The sequence below is a fragment of the Myotis myotis genome, unplaced genomic scaffold, assembly GCF_014108235.1.
Source record: "Myotis myotis isolate mMyoMyo1 unplaced genomic scaffold, mMyoMyo1.p scaffold_m19_p_2, whole genome shotgun sequence".
NCBI classification, from domain to species: Eukaryota; Metazoa; Chordata; class Mammalia; order Chiroptera; family Vespertilionidae; genus Myotis; species Myotis myotis.
Window position 1 is genome coordinate 163,570,721 of NW_023416324.1, and position 27,821 is coordinate 163,598,541.

Consider the following 27,821-nt stretch of genomic DNA (forward strand, 5'->3'; position numbering starts at 1 on the left):
ATCTGATGCTCCAGAGAGAGGCGGCGGCCCAGCCCTGCTTTGGGCTGCTGTCGAGGAGGCCGGAGCCCTGGGAGAGGATGCGCTCGGAGGAGCCGCCTGGGCCCGCGGGAGCCGTGAGTATTTCCTGCGTGGCGGGCTGCCACCCTTTTTGAGGTGGGCGAGCTCGGCCCACAGCTGGGGACTGTCGGGGAGGTAGTGGCTCGCTGAAGCCAAGATCCACCGCTGTTGTGCTCAGTGCAGGGGCTACAGCTCGGGGGTAGGTGGATTCGCGCCCCTAGGAGCACTGAGAACTGAACAAGGTGGTGTGGCGTAGGGGAACCGACAAGGGCTTCAGATTCCTGGTTTGAGAGTTTGATTACTGGCCCTGTGAGGAGAATGTCCAAGCCTCAGTTTCTTCATCTGCAAAATGGGAACAATAAAGCTTCCTCCTGGGTTGGATGAATGGATGCAATAAGACTACTCGGTGAGCGCTCAGCATGTTGGGGTGCTTGGATCTTCTTTCCTGCCCCACAAGTCATAGATGAGGACACTGATACTGGTGGACAGCAACACATACTTACGGATGTCTTCCACGTGCAGGCCTGCTCTGGGTGTTGGGGACAGAGCTCTGAAGGAGACAGGCAAAGCCCCTTCGCCACACAGTGTTCTGGGGAAATTCGCTAGCTAGTAAGTGTCAGAGGGAGACCAGATCCCAGGCCTTTCTGAGCCTTTGTCCAGTGCTCTTCCTCACAGCCTCCATGCAGGCTGGATTCTGGAGGGTTCAGCACATATTCCCATGCACTCAGGAGCTGACATAAGTGAGGAGCCACTGACTCGGCTCTGGCTCTGTACTGCCTTCAGAATGGGCGCCAGCTCACTTGGCGCCTGAGAGAAGGTGACCACGTGCCCAACAGTGGCTGCGACTCAGGGAGGCTGAGGCATGGTCCTCGGGATGGAGCTCACGGGTAGGGCTGGTCTGGGGAACCCTTGGGAGGTTTCTTCCGTGATGGGTACAGCCTGTTGGGAGCTTGGACAGTAGAAATGTTTTGAATTTATAAAGCTGGTCTTTTGAGGTTTTCTCTGCTCTTCACCCACTGTCTGCACTGCACAGGCTGTTTCTGTGGGTTTTACAGCCCTGAGAATTACTTATTGGCCTCACACACCCCATAGGTTTTTACAGGTATGTCTGAGAGTTCCTAGAGGGAATTATAGAATTATGGGCCCAGGAAAACAAACAAACAAACAAACAAACAAACAAACAAACAAACAGAAAACCCCAGCTCAACTCCTGCCTTTAGGTTTAAAAAAGAAAAAAAGAAACAAGAAACCTGTTTCACAAAGAGGGTGCTTTCATCCAATGGGTAACCTCATGGCACTTCATGAAAACCCATAGAAACCTGATCCCACATAGTGTTTCAACCCATCATCCAGGAGCAGAGCTCCCAGACAGATAGCAGGCTCCTGGCGTCTGTCCTGGGGCCCGAGTTAGGGATGCACTGGCCTGTCTGTCCCTGATCTTTCTTTGTCCTGGGAGAGTGACACCAGCACTGATGGTAACCTGCATCCTGGCTGCAGTGTGTCTCCACACCACAAGGCGTAAGGCAGATTCTTGGCTGGACAACTAGATGTACCTCACGCCTCAGATCCAATTATAACCACATAAGTTAGGGGAGGGGAGGCTTTCAACCATGACTGAAAAACATTACCTTTCTCAGGACCGGCTTGCTGTGTGCTCAGTGATGCTCACTGATGTGGTCACACCTTAGTGACAAATACTTTTGCCTTTAGTAAAATTTCATTATTATACTCGTTTCCCTCCCTTCCTAAAACTATTCTTCTCAATTTCACCATTGAATGAATTGTCATGGCTCACCGTGTGGGAGGCTCTGGATTAGGTTAAGCGACGATCTCTGAAAGCTGAGAGAATTAAGGAGAGGAAAAAAGGACAGTGATATTTATATCTTATCAAGCCTCACGAGTAACTGTAAATCTGAGTGTAGGGGTCTTTTAGTTACAAATGACAAAAACCCAATTAGCTTGGCTTCAGCAAAAAAAAATATATAGAAAAAAGTGAATTTATTGTTTCAAATAACCAAAAAGTCTATGGAAAATAGCTTCAGGCATGGCTAGATCCAGGTGCTTAAACATGGCTAGGAATCCATCTATCTCCATTCCTCAGCATTGCTTTCCTCTGTGTAGGCTTCATTCTCTGGCAGGTACTAAAGTCGGTGGCAAAGATGGGTGCCTGCAGCTCCAAGCTTAATTGCCACCAGTTTGGCATCTGAAGCAGGAAGAGAAAGCCTCTTTCCCCAAAGTTCTAGCAACAATCCTTGCATTGATTCTCATGGGCTTGGCTTCGTGAACCCATTATAAACCAATCACCGTGGTTAGGGAATAGGAGGCTCTGATGGGCCCAGGCTTGTTCCCAGGCCTCTCCTTGGAACCAGGAGTGAAGGTCAAACTCAACTGAACACGATCTTCTTCAGAAAATAAGGGGGTTGATTGCATGGCAATGTAAATGCACTTAACACTACTGTGCTCTACACCTAAAGTGGTTAAGATGGTAAATTTTCTGTTATGTCTATTTTACCACAATTAAAAATTAAAATAATAAAGAAAGAAACTGGCGATTTCCTCAAAGGGGAGTTAAGGAATTGTTACCAGAAGGAGAAATGAATGTGGGTAGGCAAAACCAACTGATTTTCAGAGCAAATGGAGTCAGGTGCTGAGAGCAAACCACATGTGTCTTCTCACTTTAATGCATGAGTAGTTTCAGACTGAACAAAGGGAATACAGGAGGAAGTAGAGGATCTGTCATGGTTCTCACCAGCGAGGTGGGCAAGAAGAGCAGGGCTGGTCCCAATAATGGGCTAAATGTAGCTACAAAGCCCTGAGGACACAGGGACTCCACACACAACCTAGAAGGTTGCCTTGGTCAGGTGCTCTGCCATGTGTCTACACTACTTTTTGCTGCCAAGAAAGAAAGAAAAGAGTGGGCAGGGGACTTCTCTTCAGGAGATAGCACTTGGGGCTCTATCTAGTCACCCTGGCTCTTCTCAAGCAGAAAGTGAGTGAGGAAGCCCAGCACCCAAAGTGACCAGTAGAAGCTCACCTGAGCGTACACATCATGTTCCTCAATAGCCTCATGTCACTCCACTTTAGATGTCAGGCTGGACACTGGCTCCTCCTGATCTTCCCTACTGTCCTCTCCTTGTCCAGCCGTGATCCCTCAGGTCTCTCCTGCCCTTTCGGTGTCTCCTCTCAATGGTCCCACCAGACGCCAAGGCTGAAGTCCCTCCTTCGGCCTGCAGGGTCAATGGCAAATGCGTCTTTCCCTGACTAGCCCTGGGCCACTACTTCAGCTTCAGACATGTTAATGGTCTCCTTATCACTGCCCAGCCTGGTACCCTGTGACTTCCTCATGGGCCTCCCCCAATGACCTTTCTCTTGTTCTAGATCAGTGGTTCTCAACCTTTGGCCCTTTAAATACAGTTCCTCATGTTGTGACCCAACCATAACATTATTTTCGTTGCTACTTCATAACTGTAATGTTGCTACTGTTATGAATCGTAATGTAAATATCTGATATGCAGGATGGTCTTAGGCGACCCCTGTGAAAGGGTCATTCGACCACCAAAGGGGTCGCGACCCACAGGTTGAGAACCGCTGTTCTAGATTCTTGCATCCTTCCTCAAGTTCCTAAGCTTCCATCTTAGCTAATAATACTGACTTCTTATTCCCTTCTATATCCTCTGTTTTTTAGACTTTCTGGTTTCTTTAGCAGAACATCTAAAGGTCCTCACCTTTGTCATAGGTCTAATCCATGGTGTCAACAGGTTGTCTCATCCCCACAGAGATCATGAACCCATGAACACTCAGGGGTGATGTTTAGACTATCAGACACCACATGGTATAGGCACTGACCAATCAGAATGGACATTATCATTAGAAGCAGGGTCCTGGATTGCTGGATCATGGTGGGAGCCTTGAGAGTTCCAAGACAGTGGCTAGGCTACTGTGGTGGGATTCGTGAAGTAGCTGTTTACCAATAAATACATATCTATGCAATCCAGATAAACATTCATTCAATGTATATTCCTCTCAAACAGGTTCACATTGAACACTTCCTACCTGGGTCAGAACTCAGATTTGGTTTTGGCTTCACTGTCTACAAACTATGTGACTTGAGCAATTCACTTTGGCTTTTTTGAGTCTTGAGCTTCTTATCTGTCAAATGGAGATAATAAGAAGGGACTAGAACATAGATGTTTGTACACTAATGTTCATAGCAGCATTACTTACCATGATCAAAAGGTAGAAACATGCCCAGTTGGCATGGCTCATGGTTGAGTGTCGAAACAACCCAACTGTGCATTGATGGAGAATGAATAAACAAAATGTGGTGTATACTTACAATGGAATGTTATTCAGCCATAAAAAGGAATGAAATTCTGATACATGTTATACAATGGAGTGGCCTTGAAAACATTATGCTAAATTAAATAAGCCAGACACAAAAGGACAGATGTTACATGATTCCATTTACATGATTCTACTTATATGAGGTACCTAGAATCCTATCTAATCAAAGGGTAATATGGAAATTAACTGTCACTCCATCACAAAGATGACGGCACCCATAGCCACAAGATGGTGGTGCCCAGTCCCTTCAGCCTTGCAGGAGTCCCCCAGTCCTGGAGGGTGGCTGCTGAGAGTGGGCAGTGTGAGCAGCCTGGCAGAATGCTTGCTTCCTTGCCACGGTGACGAGGCAAGTGTCCTGCCCCAGCTGCAGAGAGCCTCTGGGCCGCAGAGAGCCTCTGGGCAGCGGATGCAGAGCGGCCAGGACCCGCAGAGAGCAGAGTACCATGGGGAGTGGGCCTAAGCCGTCAGGGCTCCTGGATTGGAGAGGGCTCCCCTGAGGGCTCCCAGATTGGAGAGGGTGTAGGTCGGGCTGAGGAACCCACCCCCTGTGCATGAATTTTGTGCACCGGGCCTCTAAGTAGGCAAATATATAGAGAAGAAAGCATCATGGTTACCAGGAGCTGAAGGGAGGGAAGAATGAGGAGTTACATTTAACTGGTACAGAACTTCAGTTTGGGATGATGAAAAGTACTGGAGATGGGTAACGGTGAGGTTGAATGACAATGTGAATTTACTTAATGCTCCTAGAAAGGCATTAAATTGGTAAATTATATGTATATTTTACCACAATAAAAAAAAATGGAGATGGCCTGGGCTAGTGTGGCTCAGTTGGTTGGAGCATTGTCCCATACACCAGAAGGCGGGGTATTTGATTCCTGGTCAGGCTACATACCCATGTTTTGGGTTTGATCCACGTTGGGCATGTGCGAGAGGTAGCTAATCGTTGTTTCCCTTTCTCCCTTCCTCTCTAAAATCAATTTAAAAAAATTTTAAATGGAGAGAATAATGCCTACTCTGTAGAAGTGTTATGAGTATTAAATGAGATCAAATGTCTGTAAGAAGCCTTTGCAACCTCAAGTGCTATTTTTATTAACCAGTAGCATTAAGTATGATCCAATTGTCTTGGATTCATTCAAGGATTTCCTAAAAATCATTATTTTAGGGGTAGGAAGGGATATTCTTCTGTGAATTCAAATAAGTTTTTTTAAAAAATCAGCCTTAGAATAGCCACGTTGCCAGTATAATTTGAGGGATTTTGAAAGGCAAATTTATCTCCCCTGCCATCCTGAAACTATACCATTAAACTTTATTATTTTTCATAATTATCATATAAATACCCATTAAAGTATAGTGCATGAAAGAGGATAGCAGTCATTTATAGTTCAGTATGAATTGTTTTCCTCCTAATTTTGGCTGAGAATAGTAAGATAGTGATTATCAAATTATTTTTTTATAAGACATAAATATTTTTCCCAAATAAAATACCTGACTTTGCAATCTCAATTAAGTTGAGATTAAATTAATTATATTGATCCAGAAGATTGAAAACATAGGAACTTTAAAATTTATTTTATTTTTTTAATATATATATTTTTTATTTCAGAGAGGAAGGGAGAGGGAAAGAGAGAAACATCAATGATGAGAGAGAATCATTAATCAGCTGCCTCCAGCACACTCCCTACTAGGGATGAAGCCTGAAACCCGGGCATGTGCCCTTAACCAGAATTGAACCCAGGACCCTCCAATCCACAGGCTGACACTATCCACTGAGCCAAACCAGCTAGGGCAGGAATTTTTAAGTTAAATCACTTGATATGCATTCTGAACTACTTAGAGGGAAGTATACTGATGACTGCATTCTATTTTGAAATGCATCAAAAAATAAGATGGATTGAAGGATGGATAAAAGGACAGATGGGTAGATATGTGATAAAAACTAGTAAAAAGTTAATAGTAGCCCTGGCTGGTGTGGCTCAGTTGGTTGGAGCATCATCCTGTACACCAAAGAGTGGTGGGTTTGGTTTCTGGTCAGGGCACAGGCTGCAGGTTCAATCCCCGGTAGGGTCAAGTATAGGAAACAGCCAATGGATTTTTCTCTCTATTCTTCTCCATTCCTCTCTTTAAAGTCAATAAAGTTCTTTAAAAAAAAAAAAAGTGAAGCTTAGAATCTAGGTGATGGGTATACGAGTAATCATTGTCAAATTCTTTCAACTTAACTATATGCTAACTTTTTTTATAATGAAAAGGAGGAAAGTTAAATTACTGACAGGAGTTGCTCACATTCATTTTCATAAACATAGAAATCAATAATAATAAAAAATCTTCCAGCTGTGGCTGGGCAGCTCAGTCATCCCAATACACCAAGGTTGTGTGTTCGATCCTTGACCAGAGCACATAAAAGAAGCAATGAATGAATGTATCAATAAGTGGAACAACAAATCAGTGTTTCTCCCTCCCCTGCCTTTCTCTCTCTAAAAATCAATAGGAACTTCATCTATAATATACTAGCATATTATATGCATTATTGAACTATTAGGATGTGATGAGGAGGTAACATATGCACTAGGCCTTGAAGGATGAGTAGGAGTTAGCCAGGGGTGGGCAAACTTTTTGACTCGAGGGCCACAGTGGGTTCTTAAACTGGACCGGAGGGCCGGAACAAAAGCATGGATGGAGTGTTTGTGTGAACTAATATAAATTCAAAGTAAACATCATTACATGAAAGGGTACAGCCTTTTTTTTTTTTTTTTTTTTTTAGTTTTATTCATTTCAAACGGGCCGGATCCAGCCCGCGGGCCGTAGTTTGCCCACGGCTGAGTTCGAGACCAGGAAAAGGGCCTTTTCCACAGAGGAAACAGTGTGTGAAAATGCACGCTTTTTAGTCAAGTATAGCCAGCATCCCAGGGTGGGGCTTGTGGTATTGAGGTTGAGCTTTGCTGAACTCAACCACAGGCTAAGTTTGAATTGCTGCTTTGACATGCTCTAACTCTATGGCCTAAACCTTTGTGAGCCTCAATTTACCACCTGTAAGGTGGGGATGATAAAATTTACCTGCTAGGGTTTTGTGAGGACCCTAATATATGTAGAGCATCTGGCATAGCACTTACCCCAAGACGAGCAGTCCATAAACGTTACCTATTATAATTATGAGCCAGGAAAGCAATCTGGAAGCTTGAATACTATCCCATTTAGCTGGTCAGTAATCAGGATTACATATCGTTTCATTTCTCAGGTGTGCTCTTTCTCAAGAGAACTAAGGGTTAGGGTGTGGAGGTGATATATTTCCATCTGGGCAGTAAGCCTCGGTTATCACCTAAAACCCCTATCTTGCCCTTAGTCTCCCACAGGCTCTGGGTGGTCTCACCTTCTCTGAACACCCCAAGGTCCACATCCGGCAGCTCACACGGACTGAAGAAGATACTGCATCTGCTCTGTTTCATTTATTTCAACACCAGCTCCCGCTTGCACAGAGGAACTCTGCCTTTCCTTTAATTCTGACACTACTTTTCTTACTAATGAAATCCACAACATTTCCTTGCATTGACAAAGCTTTTTCACACACACCTCTCATTCCATCTCAACACAGCCCTGTGAGGTTGGCAAGGCCGGCGTTATTGTCACCAATGGCCACAACTGGAGAGAAGTGACCAGAGAGAACAAACCTGTGACCCAGAAAGGAAATGAGAAGTTTAAAACGAATGCATTATGGGTTGGGTGCCCATCCACGGGTATTATGTGGGTCTCTCATAGACAATGGTGACACCACGGAACTACCACTAGCCATGTAAAAGCAAGGTGTTACCTCCCCAGGGAAGCAGATTTGCACTTTTAAAGACCTGTGGCCAAGTGCAGCCTGTGGCCATGGAACAGAATGAATCGAATGACCTCTGTTGGTTGTAAGGGCTGACCCTGACCACAGAGGGAAACCAGTTGACTCATTCGTGGCCCTGAGTCGAGCAGGGTAGTGCTCTATGCGACACTTCACACATTGGCTTCCCAGGGTGGTAGTGGGGAGAATCCCAGGGAAGAAGAGTTGCTGTGGCCTCCAACCTCCCTCTAGGAAGAGGCAGCCTCCACCATTCCAAGATGAGACTCTTCTCATGAGCCCGGGTGGAGCCCTGGCTGACCAGGTATGCTAGGCGTGGGGTGGGAACAGCACTTGGAAACCACTACACGGTGTTCCCTCTGGCACCTTGTTCCTATCATTTCATCTCTCTGGCCTGCGTGTTCTCACCTCCAAAATAGTGGTGTGTAGTCCCTTCAGAAATGCTACGGTTCTTCTCAAAAAGATGGTCAGTTACTGCATTTGAATGACAGGGCATTTGCCAGAGAAGGCACTTGCAACAGAACTGTCCTTTCTCACACAGATTCTCAGGGACGTACATTTAATTAGCACTCGAACAAATTTAAAATGATGCCACTCTTCACTTATTTTGTCCAGGCTTAGAGGGGATCCAACTTCTAGGGGCAAATGCCAAGGGCCCCAATGGTACAACCAGCCACTTACAAAGCAGTGAGCTCCCACCCTGGGTGTGTGGAAGCACCTCCTGGGGATGAAGGCACTGTAATGATGACAAAGACAATTGTTTGAGTGTTCCTTTAAACCTTGTCTGGATATAGTAAGTCTTGCAACACAAGCTTTATGATTCCCATTTTAGTTGAGTGATGTACCCAAGGTCAGAGCCAGGCTTTGAACCTGTTCCATCTTTCCCCTTAGCCTGGGCTCTTTCTTTAACTTTTACTGCTGCCTTTCCAGGGGCTAAGAACATGCAACCCCAAATCTAAATCCCTGGACCCTGGGGGGAAAAAAGAAAGTAACGTCTATAATAAAACTTATTTTAGCTATTAGTCAATGATATTTTTTCTTCCATTAACTCCAGACATGATTGTTTTAAGCACACTCACAATAATTTCAATCTAAATACCTACAAGAAATTCTCTATTTCAGTAATATTTATTAGGCTCTAATTATGACATATATTTTAAGAAATGATAGATGGATTCTATTATTTTAAAACTAGTCTTAATATAGTCATTTAAGTGGGTTGTTGGAAAATAAGAAAATATTTCTGTAAAAATACTACCTATACTAATAAAAGGGTAATATGCAAATTAACCGTCACTCTGCGACAAAGATGGTGGCGCCCATAGCCACAAAGATGGTGGCATTGGCTGGAGCCACAGAGCTGGCCGGAGCGGGCGGGACACTTGGCTTCCTTTGGGCAGGACGTTTGGCTTCCTGCAAGCCCCGGCCGGCTGCCGAGGGTTGACCACTGGGTGGCGGCCATGGAGCCAGCCGGCGCGGGCAGGAGGTGGCTCCGGCCCGGAGCAAAGGTGGAAGGCGGCGGCCAGAGTGAAGGCACAGGCCCCGGGTGCCAGAGGGAAGCCAGTGCTGGCAGCTAGGGAAGCCGGTGCCGGCAGCTAGCATGCATCAGGCCTCTAGTTACATATATTGTAATCCCTTAGGATAAATTCTAGAAGTGGAACTACTGAATCAAAAGTAGCTTATGATGTCAAGATCTTTGATAAATTATGCTAAATAGTTTTTCAGAAAAAGTGTGTAAATTTGCTCTCCCACTTGCAGGATATGAAACAGTTATTGGGAGACAGGGACTCAAAAGCCATTCTGTTGTCTATACTTCAACATCATCATTAAGAGAGAAAGCCAGAGAGGCAGATCATGAGGTATGCGTGCACATATCACAATTCTAAATGCTCACCTGGCCACGTGGCTCAGTTGGTTGAGTGTTGTCCCATACATAAAAAAAAAAAAAAGATTGCTGGTTCGATTCCCGATCAGGGTGCATATCTAGGTTGTGGGTTTGATCCCTGGTCAGGGCGGGTAGGGGAGGCAGCCGATCACTGTTTCTCTCACACATCAGGTGTTTCTCTCTCTAAAAATCAATAAAACCCTAACTGGTTTGGCTCAATGGATAGAGCGTCGGCCTGAGGACTCAAGGGTCCTAGTTCGATTCTGGTCAAGGGCATGTGCCTTGGTTGTGGGCACATACCCAGTGGGGAGTGTGCAGGAGGCAACTGATCGATGTTTCTCTCTCATTGATGTTTCTAGAAACATCATTGATGTCTCTAACTCTCTATGCTTCTCCCTTCCTCTCTGTAAAAAATAAAATATATATTTAGCCCTGGTTGGTTTGGCTCAGTGGATAGAGCATCGGCCTGCAGATTGAAGGGTCCCAGGTTCAATTCCAGTCAAGGGCACATGCCTGGGTTGTGGGCTTGATCCCCAGTGGGGGGCATGTGGGAGGCAACCAATCAATGATTCTCATTATTGATGTTTCTTTCTCTCTCTCCCTCTCCCTTCATCTCTGAAATCAATAAAAAATTTAAAATATATATATATATATTTAAAAAAATAAATAAATAAAAATAAAAATCAATAAAAATATCCTCCGGTGAGGATAAATAAATAAATAAATGCTCTGTCACTTCAATCTTCAATTTGCAAATTCTTTTTGTAATGCATCCACCATTTAAATATGAATCTTTGCAAAATATATGAATATATTACTTTGACCAAAGAATAGAACTGGTTCTTTAATTTTATAAACCATTTTTTTCATTTTCTTTTATATGTATTTCCAAAATCATAATTGAAGAAATCTTTTTTTTTTAATATTTTATTGATTTTTTACAGAGAGGAAGGGAGAGAGATAGAGAGTTAGAAACATCGATGAGAGAGAAACATTGATCAGCCGCCTCCTGCACATCTCCCACTGGGGATGTGCCCGCAACCCAGGTACATGCCCTTGACCGGAATCGAACCCGGGACCCTTCAGTCCGCAGGCCGACGCTCTACCCACCGAGCCAAACCGGTTTCGGCTGAAGAAAATCTTTAGATTTAAAAATATATATTTTGGACATTTCTCCAAAAATAAGTAGACATGGTCAATAAACATGTGAAAAATGCTCAGCATTATTACTAATTAGAGAAGTGCAAATCAAAACCACAAAGTGTAGCACTTTATAACCACAAAGATGGCTATAATAAACACAACAGAAAAGAATAGGTGCTGATGAGAATGAAGAGAAATTGGAACATTAGTAATGTTGCAACAACATGCTCCTTTTCCTCTAAAAAATTCAGTGTATATTTTCTAAGACCAAAGATAGACTCTTGCATAACCACAGTGCAATGATCAAAATCCAGAAATTTAACATTGACATGATATTATTATTTCATCAATTATCTGTATTCAAATTTTGCCAAGTACCCTAGTAAGGCCTCTTTAATAATTTGATCATTTGGTTAAAGAGGTGTCTGCTGGTTTTTCCACTTATAAAGCTATTATTTTTGAGTGTGCAAAATTAACAAGTAGAGTATTAATAAGATACTCTAAGGCTATATTAGTCTCTTGTTTCCCAACAAGTTTTCATTCTTTAGTTTTAGCATTCCTTGATGATTCTTGCCTTCGAAAAATACATTCCTCAATTTAGATTTCAGCCACTTTCTCTAATTTTCAGGTAGCATCACAAAGCTTGCATGCACATAAAAACAATCTTACATTCAGGTTTGTCCTTTGTGCTTGACATTATTTAGTTATGTTCTTCTTGTTGGCAACTCTTGGGCCAGCTACTTGGGTGGTGATGGTGGTGAGGTGCTGTCATAGGAAAGCATGGAGCTTGGGAAATGGCCCTGTCCCTGTGGAGAGCCGTGAGGAACCCCATGAGGCAGCCTTGGCACTTGTTCTCCCCACCCTCTCTTCCAGCTGTGTGGTCTGCCCTCTTGTCATTCTTTTGTCTTCTCTGATCTCTGCCCTCTGTTGACTATTTCATTATTTTCTTGGTATCTACCTCATAGTTTCTATTCCTCAAGACAAGATCCCTCAAAAATTCAATTCCACTTTCTGTATGCCTCTTAGCTCCAGTTTCCACTGCTAATTCTCTCTCTTGTCTCTATGCACTGGGATCTTTCATGGGATGCATGTAAGAATTGGCTTCCCCTGGTGAGGTGCTTCCCCCAAATTCTGCCAAGCAGGTGGAGGTGGAGGTGGAGGTGGAGTGGAGGTGGAGGTGTTGGTGAGGTCGTGTGCTTCTCCTGAGGGCTACCCCTCCAGAAGGACTGGGAGTGTGATCAGAGCAATTGGCCTGGACAGTGGAAGTTACATTAATGCATCCATCGTATTTCTTGAACCACATCAGGACACACAATCTAACACTTCTGTGCTCCTTTCAGGTATGAGAAACTCTCTGGAAGCTCTAGTTTCAATGTCAAATGGTAAAAATTCCCGGATATTTTAAAGATTTCTGTGTATATGCATTTTTAATTTAAAGTTTGCTGAGAATCTTTCTGAAAAGAATATTTGAAAAATGTATATTCTTGGAAATTTCCCCTCTCCCTTTAGAAACTCCAACAATTATTTAATCTTCCTCATATTTTTTAATTTTGAAAGGTTTCAAATTTACAGAAAAAATTTAAAAAGTACAATACTAAATTTGCCTGTTGGTAATATTTTACTTTAATTTTTTACTCTCCATTTGAAAGTAGGCTACATAAATTGTAGAAATCATGACATTTCACCTCTAAATACTCAGCATACATTTCCTAAGAAGAAGGGCACATTCGTATATAACCAAAACAATATCATACTTAAGATAATTAGTAATAACTTGATAACATAATATCATCTGTACACAATACCATTTGAAAACACATTATTTAGTACACATGTAAATTTCTCCAATTGTCTCAAATTCTTCTTTTAGATAGTTTTAAAAACCCCAAATCCACTCAAGGTACATACATTTGACTTGGTTATTATGCTTCTTGGTCACCTGTAATCATACACACACACACACACACACACACACACACACACACACACACACCATTTAGGTTTTCTCAGGCTTCAGGGCAAACATTTTTGGCTAGGGTACTTCTAAGATGAAGCTCTGTGTTACCCAAGGCATCACATCTGGAGGCCAGAGATGCAGCTGGTCTCACCGTGGGAAATGCTAAGTTTGAACATTTAGTAGAGGTTGAGTTCACTTTATTTATTTATTTATTTATTTATTTACTTACTTACTTACTTACTTACTTACTTACTTACTTACTTACTTATTTGCTAAGAATCAAAGAGACCAAAGCTACTTGCCTGAGGCTTTCAAATACTTCTTGGTAGTAGGGATTGTTTGATGTGGTCAGAGTGGGGTTTCTGTTTTTTGTTATCTCTTCGCTGTGGTCCATGACCAGCTGCCCTTCCCTTTCTCCCAGGGTCCGAGGTAGGATTTGCTCTTTTTCTTTTAAACAGAGGCTGCCACCCTCTCGGTGGAGCCCTCTATCTAGCACCTGTGTGTTTGGTGTTTCCGGTGTCACCTGCACACATGCACACCCTGCTCGTGTGGGTACTCTGCTTCAGAGTCCCTCCCCCAGACCAGTGTATAAACGTTTGTTTCTAACACCAAATACCTCTGCGAGTTGCCCACTTTCTGCAAAGACCTCTTTCTTTAAAGCCTTTTCAGCTTACTTTGAAGAGAAAATGCTCAATTACATGCTAATATCTGTATAACACTCTTAACTCTTGCTAATAGAGCCTTTAGCAAAAAGGTCGCTTCCTAGCTCTGGTGACAGCTGCTGTAGTAATGGCAGCTGGAGAAGGTGGGGAGGTGAGAGTCGGGAGTGCAGAGGTGATAGCAAGGGTGCCCCTGAATATTAGAAATCCAGCAACCTTTCCTGCAAATGTATCCAAAACCCTAACAAAACAAAACCAGAACTCAGATCAGAGTTACTTCTTAGTATTCCCGAAGTTTGAGTACAAGGAAACCTTTTTATGGATAAAAATGCCCGAGATTGGTCCTTACAGTGAATTAAGACATTGCATCAAAACAGAAAGCTACTTGGAATTAATGTCCCTTTTAAAAAGAAGTTATATTTTCTTAATATAGGTAAATCTACACACATTTGGAAAAAAATACTATACATATGTGTTTAAGTGTCACAGGGCCTGACTGAGGTAAAAGGAATGCTACTGCACTCCTGAACTATTCTGGTGGAAATTTCAGGACTTGAGGAAGCAGAGACCAGTCAAAAGATTTCACTTACCTTCTTCCCTGTCCACTGCTAAAGCAAGTACCACCCACGTGTCCCTTGGCCTGTGTGTGGCATCTTCTCCCACCCAAGCATCCCGAGCCCAGAACTGATGTGGTCAGGGAGGGGTATGGAAGCGCTGCCCCATGTTATAGCCAAGCCACCACCACCAGGATCAGGAAGCTCTTTCCAAAAGGAGCAAATATCCCCACCCCTTTCATTGTTTCACACAGACCACGGCCACCAATCAGTCTTCTGTACCTTACTTGAGTCAATGAAGCAGGAGTTTCTCCCTATTCTTTTGTGAAAGTAGAAAAAGCAAACAAGGATAATTTTTAAAACAGGAATTTTTGCAGCCAATGTGCATTTTTCTTCCCCATGTTAGTGTTCTCTTGTTTCAGGTTACTGTCTCCATTCATTTTTTTATGAAATGAATCTGTTTTCACCACTTATTTGTTATAACTAGATCTGAGAAGAGAAAAGCCAGACAAAAATCCATATTGTCTTTCTGCCTTAAAAGGGAATACTCTTTATAGATGAGGGATGGATGTGGGGTTGAATCTCAGGTTTCCATGATAACCAATTAGAAGTATAGTCTCAAGATTAATGGCTACATACAAGATGCAGCTGAGCATTGAAATCCTAGTATTTTAAGAACCAGCAAGAACATTTTGTGATGATTAGACACAAACAGGATAGCTAGAAGACAAAGGAAAAATATAAATGATACACTAAGAGGACTTCACTTTGACATGAGGTAGGATTTATAATCTCAATATCTCCAAGTCAAAGTGTTACAGACACAGTACAGAATCTTGTCTCCTGAAGTACCTGGGTCAGTGGTATCTTGTTCTTCAAAGCTTTTCACTAATTGGAAGCTCACAGTCTCTAGCGTTATTCATAATCATAATAACCATGACTGGATAAAAGATATAGAGAGGCTTTTATAGAAATTGTTAACGGAAAAGAATTTAGGATTTATAGACTGTATATAAAAGAAAATGGGACTCCCTGGCCAGTTTTTCTCAGTGGTTAGAGCATCAGCCTGTGGACCAAGGAGTTGTGGGTTCGAGTCCCAGTCAAGGGCACATATCTTGGTTGCAGGTTCCTCAGCCCTGTTAGGGGCTCCCTTGGGAGGCAAACAATCAATGTGTCTCTCTCACATCGATGTTTCTCTCTCTCTCCCACCTCACTCCCTCCCTTCCAGTCTCTCTACAAATCAATGGAAAAAGTATCTTTGGGTGAGGATTAAACAAACAAACGAATAAATAAATAAATGAATACAAAGAAAATGGGACTAACCATTTTCTAGCTCCGCACTTGGAAGGAACTCTTTAACTGGTTTAAAAAGAACAGATACAAGCAGAGTCTGTTAATGTCATCTGCTTCTCATGTCAGGATCTCAGGTCTTATATAGAGTATTTTCCCAATGGTCCCCAGACCAGCAGGAGACAGAGTTCTTATTCAGTCCCTACTTGGGACATAGGTTGATTTTTCGTTCCTTTATATTAAGTCTGTGGCTTCCCCAGTGGATTATAGCCCATGAAATAGGAACCATTAATCCAGGTCCTTTTAATTAGAATGAGGGGAGGTTCCAGGTTACCTCATTTAAAATTTTAATGCCAAGCTGCTCTGTGCACCCTTCATTGTTTTTCCTTTCTCCACCAAAAATGTATCTAAGATGAGCAACATTTGGCTTAAAAAAATGATGTCTTTTTCAGAAGATGTCAGAGACATAGGAGTAAAGTAGGGCAGGTACTTATTTGTACACTCAAGATTAGACACTCTCAAAGAGCTAGAGATACTGTTGAGTGGTCCTCACCCAACTGAGGTTGAGTGTGGGTAGGCCTGTGTGCACAGGAGACAGTTCATGAAATTCCCCGATGAGCTTGGTATCCAAACTGTTTATCTGATACTCCTTGCAGTGGCATGGCTCCAAAGAAGCCTTCTCCAGCTACACACTCCAGGAAGTGTTTCTCAACTGAAGTGGCTATTATTTTTAGTCTTTCATTTCTTCTCAAAGTCATTACATACCTTTTTTGTTTGTTTGTTTGTTTAGTACTATTTTAAAGCCCAATCTCATTTATATCATTGTGTCAGTCACAGTCTAACCAGGAAACAGAAACATGCAGATCATTTAAAACAGAGGAAATTTAATGCAGGAAATTTGCTACACATGATGGAAGAGGCTGAGATGTCAACCAGGGAACAGACAGTCATCCCAGAGAAAAGGAATTTCAGGAGGCTGTGACCTCCCCTGGGTAGGATGATGATAAAGGGAGGAGGGTGTTAACAGAACTAGGAGTCACCCAAAGAGGCTCAAGGACTTCTCTGTCCAAGGCAGAGAGGGAGAGAAATACCCTGGATTTTCTCCTCCTTCTAACTTCCCACTAGTGCCTTCCATTGACCAAACCAGCTGGAGGCCAACTGGCACCTAGAACTTGGGAACAGAGCCTTCAAAAGTCAGCCCCTGCAAACCAGAGCAGGGTAGAGGATGGATAAACCATGAATCTGAGGAAAAACAGCTCTCAACAAGCATAGTCCTTTGTTCCTGGGATTAGCCTTATTCTGGAATTTATTAATGTAGAATGTTTAACCCAACCTTCCCTCATATTATTTTAAATTTTTTAATTTTCCCCCTCATATTTTTTATACAGTTAATATGAAAAATTCATTCTTCCAGCCAAATTATTCATTATTTTATTTATTTATTTATTTATTTGGTTAATCTTCATTTGAGGATATTTTTCCATTGATTTTTTGAGAGAGTGGGAAGGAAGGGGAGACAGAGACAAACATCAATGTGAGAAAGATACATTGATTGGTTGCCTCTGACACACCTCGGTGGGGATTGAGCTTACAACCCAGGTATGGACCCTTGACCGAAATTGAACTGGGACCCTACCAGTCTGCAGGCTGAATGGACTCAATATGCTCTATTCAGTGAGCCAAACCAGCAAGGGCCAAATTATTCATTATTTTTTCTTTTTTGTGTAATTGCTGAATTACATTGGAGACTGTATGTAGGAATAACAACCACACACAACCAACTCACTGGTGGTTTGAACTCATCCTATATAATAAAAGAGTAATATGCAAATTGACCCTAACAGCAGAACGACCAGAATGACCACTCGACCAGTCACTATGAGGTACACTGGCTACCTCTCGGTCCCTCTCGGCCTACAGGCTCTGATCGTGGGTGGCACAGGCCAAGGCCCCCAACCCTACCAGTCACACCACACACAAAGGGTGACCTGCAGCGGGGGAAGGGCTGGCGAGTGGGCAAGAAAGGCCAACCTCTCGGTCTCCCCCCCCCCCCCGCCCCGATCGCCCGATGGCAAACGGGGAACCGTGGAGGGTGACAGTGGGGGCGGGGCTGGCTGTGGGCAACTGGAGAAGATGGCCCTGATTGCAGGCCAGGCCTAGGGACCGTAACCATGCATGAATTGCGTGCACTGGGCCTCTAGTCAATAATAATTATGTTATACTAGAGGCCTGTTGCATGAAGAGATTCGTGCAATAGGCCTTCCCTTCCCTTGGCTGCTGGCACCAGTTTGCCTCTGGCACCTGGGGCCGTCAGGCTTTGCTGCTCCAGCCCTGGGGCCGTCAGGCTTTACTCCACCACTTGGAGCCTATGTATGCAAATTAACTTCCATCTTTGTTGGGTTAATTTGCATACTCTCCTGATTGGCTGGTTAGTGTAGCAAAGATATGGTCAATTTACATGTTTGTCTATTATTAGGTAAGATAGTTATGTTACCTTCAGAGTTAACAAAGTACTTTCACATATACTATTTGATTCTCATTGAAACTCTGAATGGATATTATTATCCCCATTTTTAGAAGGATTAACTGAGTCTAGGAGACGGTATGTGAATTGCTCAACGACAAATAACAAATATTGGAGCCAGAATTAAAATCCTGATCTGTTTGGTTCTAAATTCCATAATCTCCCCAGGCTATCTCACATTCGGAGTTGCCCAGAAGGTACAGCAAAAGTTTTCCTGGGTTGTTTGACTGAGTTTAGGAAGAAGGGGAATAGATATTTTAAATTTACAAAAATTGTCTTGTTGACCCAGAAAATAAAATTACACTCTGAGCATTAGTGACATGAGGCCTATCCAGCATTCCAGTCTGAGTTACATTCTCCCTGAAGAAACTGCACTCTTTCCCTGAAGACATCTAGAATCAGTATTTCAATATATGGAGCTGGTTGTTCTAGAAGGGTCAGTGTCACAACAAGTACCATCCCAAATCTGTTTTGTTTTGTTTTTAGGTATATTTTCATTGGTTTCAGAGAGGAAGGAGGAGAGAGAGAGAGAGAGAGAGAGAGAGAGAGAGAGAGAGAGAGAGAGAGAGAGAAACATCAACAATGAGAGAGAATCATTGATTGATTGCCTCCTGCATGCCCCCTACTGGGGATTGAGCCAGCTACCCATGTATGTGCCCTAACTGGGAATCAAACTGTGACCTCCTGGTTCATAGTTCATGCTCAACAACTGAGCCACGCTGGCCAGGCTACCCATCCCAAATCTGACAGAGATGGTGAAGGAGGAGAGGCGGGAGAAGGTCCATGGTTCTCAGTCCCTGTCTCTTCTCAATGAAATACAGGAAACTCATTGAAATTTGAATGTTGGATAAACAATGAATTTTCTTTTTTTTTTAGTATTAGTATGTCCCAGATATTGCATGGGACATATTTATACTAAAAAGTTGTTTGTTTTTTTGCCGAAACCGGTTTGGCTCAGTGGATAGAGCGTCGCCCTGCGGACTGAAGGGTCCCAGGTTCGATTCCGGTCAAGGGCATGTACCTGGGTTGCGGGCACATCCCCAGTAGGAGATGTGCAGGAGGCGGCTGATCGATGTTTCTCTCTCATCGATGTTTCTAACTCTCTATCTCTCTCCCTTCCTCTCTGTAAAAAATCAATAAAATATATTTAAAAAAAAAAAAAGTTGTTTGTTTTTAGTATAATTTGCTAGGTCTAGCAACCTTATTTTAAGATGGGCAGTGATCCCAAGGTTTCAGGGTTTCAGGGGTGTGTGTGTGTGTGTGTGTGTGTGTGTGTGTGTGTGTGTGTATGTGTGTGTGTGTATGTCGGGAAGATACTGAGAACAGGAGCCCATATGGTTCTGTGTTTGCCATCTGTGCCCTGCACATGCCAAGAGGTGCTAATTCCTGCACAGGTGCAGAAGCGGAAGGAGAGTCTGAGAAGAGTATTCCCAGTGTTGGGCAAATACTGATGAATTGTGAATTATTCTGAATTGGAGGTCTCCTCTGTGGTAAGGAGAGCTGATCTGACCTGAAGTGAAGGTTGAAGTTGATTTACCCGGTTTCACTTAGTCTTTCTGTTAGTCTGTTTTCACTAATGAGTATTCAAATCTAACCAGGAAGTTAAAATTAGCCTTAGAGATTGTGTAAACTCATTCAAAGAAAGGGAAAGAGGAAGGGGCCCTAGAGAGCTGAGATGTGTCAGGCAGAGGGTCCATGGAACAGGTGAGGAGGTTCATGTTAGTGCTGGTGCTGCTGGCCCATGAGAAGACTGGAGAGCAGACCCTGCCGTCTTTCCCAGGTAGAGGTCAAGGAGAGGATGGGGCCGTCAGAATGCTGGGGCCAGGCACTTGCCTCTGATTCTGACGAATGCCGAGCTGGGAGGGGATTCCACCCACCTGTGTCTATAAACTCTTTCAATAGGAGGGTTCAATCTAACAGCACCTGCAGTGAGAGTAATTAGTCTGGTTCTTGTCCTGGAGCTCGGAGAAGAGGATCTGCCAGCTGTTACCAGCTGTGCCACTAAGTTGATCTTGAACCTTGAATAAGCCATTATTATTTCTTTGTGTGTTCACCTGTAAAAATGTGATGGTGGAGGATATATTATATTTCCATTATGGTTTCTCTTAGTTCTAAAATTCTGTTGGTATCTATACTAATAAAAGAGTAATATGCTAATTAGACTGGGAGACCTTCCGGAGACCTTCCAGTCATCCTTCCGGACAAAGCCATGGTGGCGGGGCTGAGGCAGCGGTGGTTAGGGGTGATCAGGCTGGCAGGGGAGGGCAGTTGGGGGTGATCAGGCTGGCAGGTGGAGGCGGTTAGGGGCAATCAGGCCGGCAGGCAGAGCGATTAGGGGCAATCAAGCAGTGGTCCTGGATTGTGAGAGGGATGTCCAACTGCGGGATCGGGCCTAAACCGGCAGTCGGACATCCCCCGAGGGGTATCGGATTGAAGAGAGTGCAGGCCAGGCTGAGGGACCCCCAACCCCCACCGTGCACAAATTATATAATTTTAAGCATTCTCATGACTTCTGTTCTGTGCTCACTGGCATGATAAGAGGGCTGGGAATCATAATTCATCAATAATCCTTATTATACTGAAGATTGCTTTTTCATTTTCCCCTTAGCTTTTCCTTTATCCAGGCAAAATATCAAAGTCCTATTTTCAAAGGGCTATATTCAAATGAGTTAACCAATGCAATCTACACTTTTTTAAAAGCCTCATGTCAGCAATTAGTCTATGGGACCAGTGGCAACATTTATATTTCAATTCTAGTTCGCTATTCATTCATTCAAAACGTATTTATTGAGCTCAGGTGACACATCAGGAGGATTTGAGCTTTGGGAAGAAAACGTCAACAGAACTAAAAAACATGACAAACTCTAGGTGACCTGAAACCTGGTTCCTCAAATCCTGTGCTTCTCACTTCTGTTGCTGGACTCTTGGGAGTTTCAGTGTTCAGCCACCTGTCCATCAGATGGTAGGGGCAAAATGAAAGTGAGTTCTTGCAGTAAAAGGTTGAAAGTATTGATTAACTTGAGGTATGTAAGGAGTGTGCGGGTTTCCACCTGCCTGCAGCAATGGGCTTGCAAGACCAGACACCACTTGGAACTGGCTCCTTCTACTGAGAGTGAAAAGCAGCCCTCTGGCACGTCCCTCTCTGACTGTGTTTCCCTTGCCCTCTGTCCACAGTGCTGCACTTGAGATGGAGTTATTGCCTCTCTGGCTCTGCCTTGGTTTTCACTTCTTGACAGTGGAATGGAGGACCCGAAGTGGAGTAGCCACAGCTGCTTGCCAAAGGTGCTGCAAGTTGGTGAGTTTTCCCAGGAACTGAGTTGTCCATTGTTCCTGTGTTGACAAGGTTTGGTCCATTTGGAAAGGCTCTGCCCCACCTTTTGCGAACCCACTGAAGGCACGAGGCCTCAGGGACAGGCCTAAGTGAGCCACCGGGAACAAAAGCACCTTGTTAAAAATCTGGGTGATTGAGCCCCACTAAAGCTATTGGGATCTGATAATGGTGAGGCATATTAAAGTTGAAGAAGCCCTGCCTCAGGGTTTATGTTTGAGTTGATAGCAATTACTTAAAAAGCTGTACTGAAGCCCCGGCAAGTGGCTCAATTGGTTGGAGTGTCGTTGCATACACCAAGAGGGTTGTGGGTTTGATTATGGTCAGGGAAGGTACCTAGGTTGTGGGTCCAATCCCCGGTGGAGGCGTGTATAGGAGGCAACTGATCGATATTTTTCTCTCACATCGATTTTTTTTTCTCTCTCTCTCCCTTCCTCTCTCCAAAAAAATCAATAAAAAGATATTCTCAGATGCGGATTTTTTTAAAGATGCTGTTCTGAAGAGCATGCTGCCCACGGGCACTGCACAGCAACATCCCTGACCATGCTTAGGTTTAAGACAATCCAGGAAGTAGATACCCGAGCTTTTGTGGTCAACTCTCTTCAGGGCTTTCAGCCTATCTGTGCAAACATAACAACCATGCACATTCCTAGAAATTTTCCCCTTTGCCTGTAACTCAGTGATGTAAACATCTGCCTGAGAAACATACATTTGAACTCTGTTATATCCCAGGCACTGGGAAGACTAATTGGATGTCTGGATTAATACTTATATTAAAAAATGTGTTCTTAAGGCTGAAGAATCTTAAAAACCCAACTGGTCATAGTTCTTAACCACTTTTGGTAACCTCTAACCACTACACTATAGCATCCTCCAGTGTGGGGGAGAGGTTATGAGCCAAACCAGGTTTAAACCCCAGTTCCACCTCTTACTAGCTGGTGACATCGGGCCACTCTGCCTCAGTTTCCTCATCTGTAAAAGATGGAGGTGTTAATAATGCCAAGCAATCATACCATAACACTGGGTTGTTAACGACGATTAAATGAGTTAATGTATGTAAAGCACTCAGAACAGTGCCTTGAATGTGGTAAGTGCTACGTATTTTATCCATTATTATTGTTGTTAGCCTCTGCTACACAGACTTCCATTATTCCTTTACAGAGGCGATGAAAGATTAAGTTTGCAGTAGCTAATTCAGGAGTCACCAGGCATACAAAGAGGAGGGAATAAAGCCTGAGTTCTTTGAGAGTCTTTTGGGGTTCAGGCTAGACTCCCTGCCTGACCCTCTCTAGCCTGGTGGGAAGAAGTAGGGACTCAGCTGTCAGTGAGCTCAAGGAGTGGATTTCCTGTGGCTTTTCTGAATAGGGCTGAGGGTTTGAGAGTCCAGGTTACCCGCTCCCCCCCCCATTGCCCCTCCTCGCATTAGCCATGTGATGTTATAATAAAATGGAATGAGGAGGTTTTCTTTGGCTCTGATGGCCCTGTGGTCCTTTTGCAGCACTTCAGTGGGACCCCAGGGAATTGCAGGGGTGTGACACTCATGGCCTCCACAGCTGTGATAAAACAGGGTCTCACTCCTTTTGGAAAGCCCCTCACCACAACATTCTCCAGAGAGTCCCTGTGTGGGGGAGACCAGCGCTTACTCAAATAAAGAAATGCATCTTGTTTCTGCATGGGGAGATTTAATTTTACAAAGATGTCAGTTCTTCTCCAAATTACTCCATGATTGTAATGCATCTCCTATAAAAATTCCAAAGATTGTTGGGGTAAGGGGAGGTGTAGAAAGAACTTCACAAATTCATCTGGAAATGAGAAACAACTCCAATGCTCTATAAAATTAACCGATTAAATAAAACTTATCACTATAGCTAACATTTATTAAGCATTTATGTGCCAAGCTCTGTGTTAAATGTTTTACATAAATAATCACAGAGAATCCTCATGAAGAAAAAAAATCCTATGAGAAAATTACAAGTATAATTTCATTTTAATAGGTGGAGTAATGAAGGTCCCAACTGGTTAGGTAACAAGACCAAGATCACCCATTTGTTAAAACCCAGAACCACGATGCACTGACCCTAGAACTCTTGCTCTTAACCACTGTTCTATTCATGCAATGAATTAAGAGACAGTTGCTAAACAGAAGATGATCAAATTTATTTTATTGCCAGAGCAATATGTCTATTACATATTATTGAGGAGATTGTAGGTAACTAAACAGTTTGTAGAATGCAGACTCATTTTTTAAAAATTGTGGGTTTTGTTTGTTTAGAAAAGGTAGATAATATCTTTAGGAAAGAGTCCAGAAGGAGATGTAACAAAAAGTTATTGGTGTTTCTTTGAGGAAGAGGCTGAGGTTACTGAAGAGTTTAATTTTCTGTATTTCTATATTAGATCAATTTTTAATTATTAGAAGGTTTTATTTTAATAATCAGATAAAGAACTTGGGGCTGTGAGAGTTAATTCCTTGTCCAGGGCCCAATACTAATACGTGACAGAGCTGAGATTCAGACTTGAGTCTGTCATCTCTCCAAACTGGTGCTTCTCCTTCTCTATCAGATTTTTCTCCCCTTTTCCATTATTCCTCTTGCCCCTGGGATTGGACCCACAGTTTTAGGCAATCACAGACCTTGTCTGTGCAAAGGAAGGCCATTACTCCCCTTTCTTGTCACTTCAAACTTTTTTCCTAATTAACATCCTATGGTGGATCATTGTTGCCAATCATGTAAAACATTGGGCTGAGTTCATCCTAAGGCCTGAGTGACTTCTGCAATGAGACCAGGGTCGTCCCATCCCTCCTGCCTCCTTCTGCAGCACAAGGTAGAACTGCATCCAGGAAAAGCACTGAATTGGGCATTAAGAGCTCTGGGCTCTGGCCCCGGCTCTGCCATTGACTCTCTCTCCACTTCTCTCCAGACCCCGCTCTACTTTTCGGTGCAATTCAGGGTGACGATGAGCTCTGAAGTCCTTTTAAGCTGAGACATTTGTCAACTCCGAATGTGGAGGAATATTGAGACAAAATTTCTTTGGTTGAAATGAAGATGCCACAGCACTGCCGGTTGTCAGGCAGTGTCCCTCTTAGACACACAGGTGTAATGGTAGAGCGATTGCAATGCAATGGTGACAGGTGGCATTAAGAGTGCCCACTGTGTGTCAGGCCCTTGCAGTCTCTTGTCTAATCTCACTGCAGTCCTCTGACGTAAGTACTATTTTTATCTCCATTTTTCAAAGGAAATGACAGACGTAAGTTAAATTATTTGCCCAAAGCCACACGGAAATAAATGGCAGAGGCAGGATTCAAATCCAGGTAGAGGCCTGGCTCTCAGTCCCTCTCATAGCTAAAACCAAAGTGCAAATGCTATTGTTACCACTCAGCACCTGGTGGGCAGGTGCTGAGATCTTCTCTAACATGCTGTGTGTTTTAGACAAGGCCTGGAACTCAGCTCCCAGCTGGCTATTTTAGTGTGAGGGTAAAGGACAAAGAAAAGCTCCCCTTTTTTTCTACAGGGTCTGATCCATTTTTTAAAAAATTATGATCTCTGGAGCCATTCCCCAAAGTTGCAGGAACAGTCTGATGACTGAACTAAGTTTATGTACCCAAACCCCTGCTTCAGAGGCCTCTTCCTGCTGACCAGTGTGTTTTTGAACTTAGGTCGATGGAGTCGCTGACTGTCGAGAGCAGAATCTTGCTGCAGTGCCCAGCAATCTCCCTCCCCACTCACAGACGCTCATCCTAGATGCCAACCCTCTCAAGACCCTGTGGAATCATTCCCTCCAGCTTTACCCGCTCCTGGAGAACCTCAGTCTGCACAGCTGTCACCTGGAGCGCATTGGTCGTGAGGCCTTCCTGGGGCAGGCCCGCCTGCGCAGCCTGGCGCTGCCTGACAATTCCCTCTCGGAGAGCTACAAGGAGACGGCAGCTGCCTTCCACAGCCTGCGGGCCCTGCGGAGGCTGGACTTGTCGGGGAACTCCCTGACGGAAGACATGGCGGCCCTCATGCTCCAGAACCTCTCTTCACTGGAGTCTGTGTCCCTGGCGAGGAACACCATCATGAGGCTGGACGACTCCATCTTTGAGGGCCTGGGGCACCTCCAGGAGCTGGATTTGCAGAGGAACTACATCTTTGAGATCGAGGGTGGAGCCTTCGAAGGCTTGGCTGGGCTGAGACACCTCAACCTGGCCTATAACAACCTCCCTTGCATTGTGGACTTCAGCCTCACGCAGCTCCAGTCCCTCAATGTCAGCTATAATAACCTGGAGTGGTTCCTGGCATCAGGAGAAGGGGCTGCTTTTGAGCTGGAGGTGCTGGACCTCTCGCACAATCAGCTGCTGTTTTTCCCACTCCTGCCCCAGTCCAGCAAGTTGCACACCCTCCTGCTGAGGGACAACAACATGGGCTTCTACAAGGACCTGTACAACACCTCGTCGCCAAAGGAGATGGTGGCCCAGTTCCTCCTTGTAGATGGCAACATAACCAACATCACCACAGTTAACCTCTGGGAGGAGTTTGACTTCAGTGACCTTGCAGATCTACGCTTCCTGGACCTGAGCCAGAACCAGTTCCAATACCTGCCTGACGGCTTCCTAAGGAAGATGTCTTCCCTCTCCCACCTGAACCTCAACCAGAATTGCCTGATGACGCTCCACATTGGGGAGCACGAGCCCCCAGGAGCGCTCCTGGAGCTGGACCTGAGCCAGAACCAGCTGTCGGAGCTGCACTTGGCTCCCGGGATCCCCGGCTGCCTAAAGAGCCTCCGGTCGTTCAACCTGAGCTCCAACCAGCTCCTGAGTGTCCCTACCGGCCTTTTTGCTGATGCCGGTAACATCACTACAGTTGACATGAGCCACAATCAGATCTCACTTTGTCCCCAGCCAGCTGGTTTAGACGGCGTGGGCTCTCCCAGCTGTGTAGATTTCAGGAACGTGGCATCTTTGAGGAGCCTCTCTCTGGAGGGCTGTGGGCTGGGAGCATTACAAGACTGCTCGTTCCAGGGGACTGCCCTCACCCACTTAGACCTTTCTGGAAACTGGGGGGTTCTGAATGGGAGCACTACCCCTCTCCGGAATATTGCCCCCACATTACAAGCCCTATCTCTCAGGGATGTGGGCCTCAGTGCCAGCTTCACGGAGTTGGACTTCTCTGGGTTTCGGAATCTGAGGGACTTGGATCTGTCCGGAAATTCTTTGACCAGTTTCCCCAGATTCAGGGGCAGCCTGGCTCTGCAGACCCTGGATCTCCGCAGGAACTCGCTCACGGCCCTTCCCCAGGGGGCCATGTCTTTGCAGCTCATGACAAGTCTTCGGACCATCTACCTCAGTCAGAATCCGTATGACTGCTGCAGGGTGGAGGGCTGGGGGGCCCTACAGAGTCTGCACACCATCTCCGACTTGGCCATGATCACTTGCAACCTGTCCTCTAGGGTCGTTCGCTTGGTGGACCTGCCCAGCGGCATGCCTCAGGACTGTAAGTGGGAAAGGGTGAACATGGACCTGCTGTACCTTGTGCTCATTCTCCCCAGCTGCCTCACCCTGCTGGTGGCCTGCACTATCACCTTTTTCACTTTTAAGAAGCCTCTGCTTCAGGTAATCAAGAGCCGCTGCCACTGGCCCTCCATATACTGACCTGGCTACGATTCAAGGTCAGAAATCTGGTCTGTGCTTGGAAAGACACATGCTCTGCCAAATTTCAAGATCTGATGCAGAGGACAAGTCTGATGAACTGAGCTTTAAATTAAAGTGTACCAGGTCACCATTCCTTAGTCACTCCAAGTTCTCCCTCCGTCATCATGATTCATCCTTATCATCCTGGTAAAATATTTATTAGTCGACATGTTACACAAATAAGAAACATGTTTCATAAATATTTTTAAAGTCAAACACAGCTTGCGTTTTTTTCTTTCTTTAATGTTTTCTGGTAGTTTCACGTAGGTTATTTTTCAGTGCCCTTTCCTTGATGACATCCATGGAGCTGGTGAGAAAGGGTGGCGACTCAGTGCTCCCCCATCGCAAAAATGACTTCAAGAGCATCTCCTGTGGATGGTGAGGGTCAGTGCCCTGGGAGTCCACCAAAAAACAGAATTTCAGAGCCGAGCTGGGGGTTCAGAGATGAGAACTGTCACCTCCTATCTTGGCTTGCATTGCCACTGCAGGCAGAGTTCATACCTGGAGTTGCTGGCAGGCAAACATGATCCTTCCATGGAAAAGCGAACAGAACAGTAACTGAGCCCTGAGTTTATCTGTGCAGTAAATGGAA

The 27,821-nt window shown here is 44.3% G+C and overlaps 1 protein-coding gene across 1 annotated transcript; it reads left to right on the forward strand.

Moving 5' to 3' along the window:
• On the forward strand, positions 1-27,821 carry NRROS (negative regulator of reactive oxygen species). Its single transcript, XM_036351816.1, has 3 exons — positions 1-113; positions 21,414-21,534; positions 25,220-27,821. Exons 2-3 carry the CDS (start codon positions 21,427-21,429, stop codon positions 27,188-27,190), a joined length of 2,079 nt encoding a protein of 692 aa, XP_036207709.1. The 5' UTR covers positions 1-113; positions 21,414-21,426; the 3' UTR covers positions 27,191-27,821.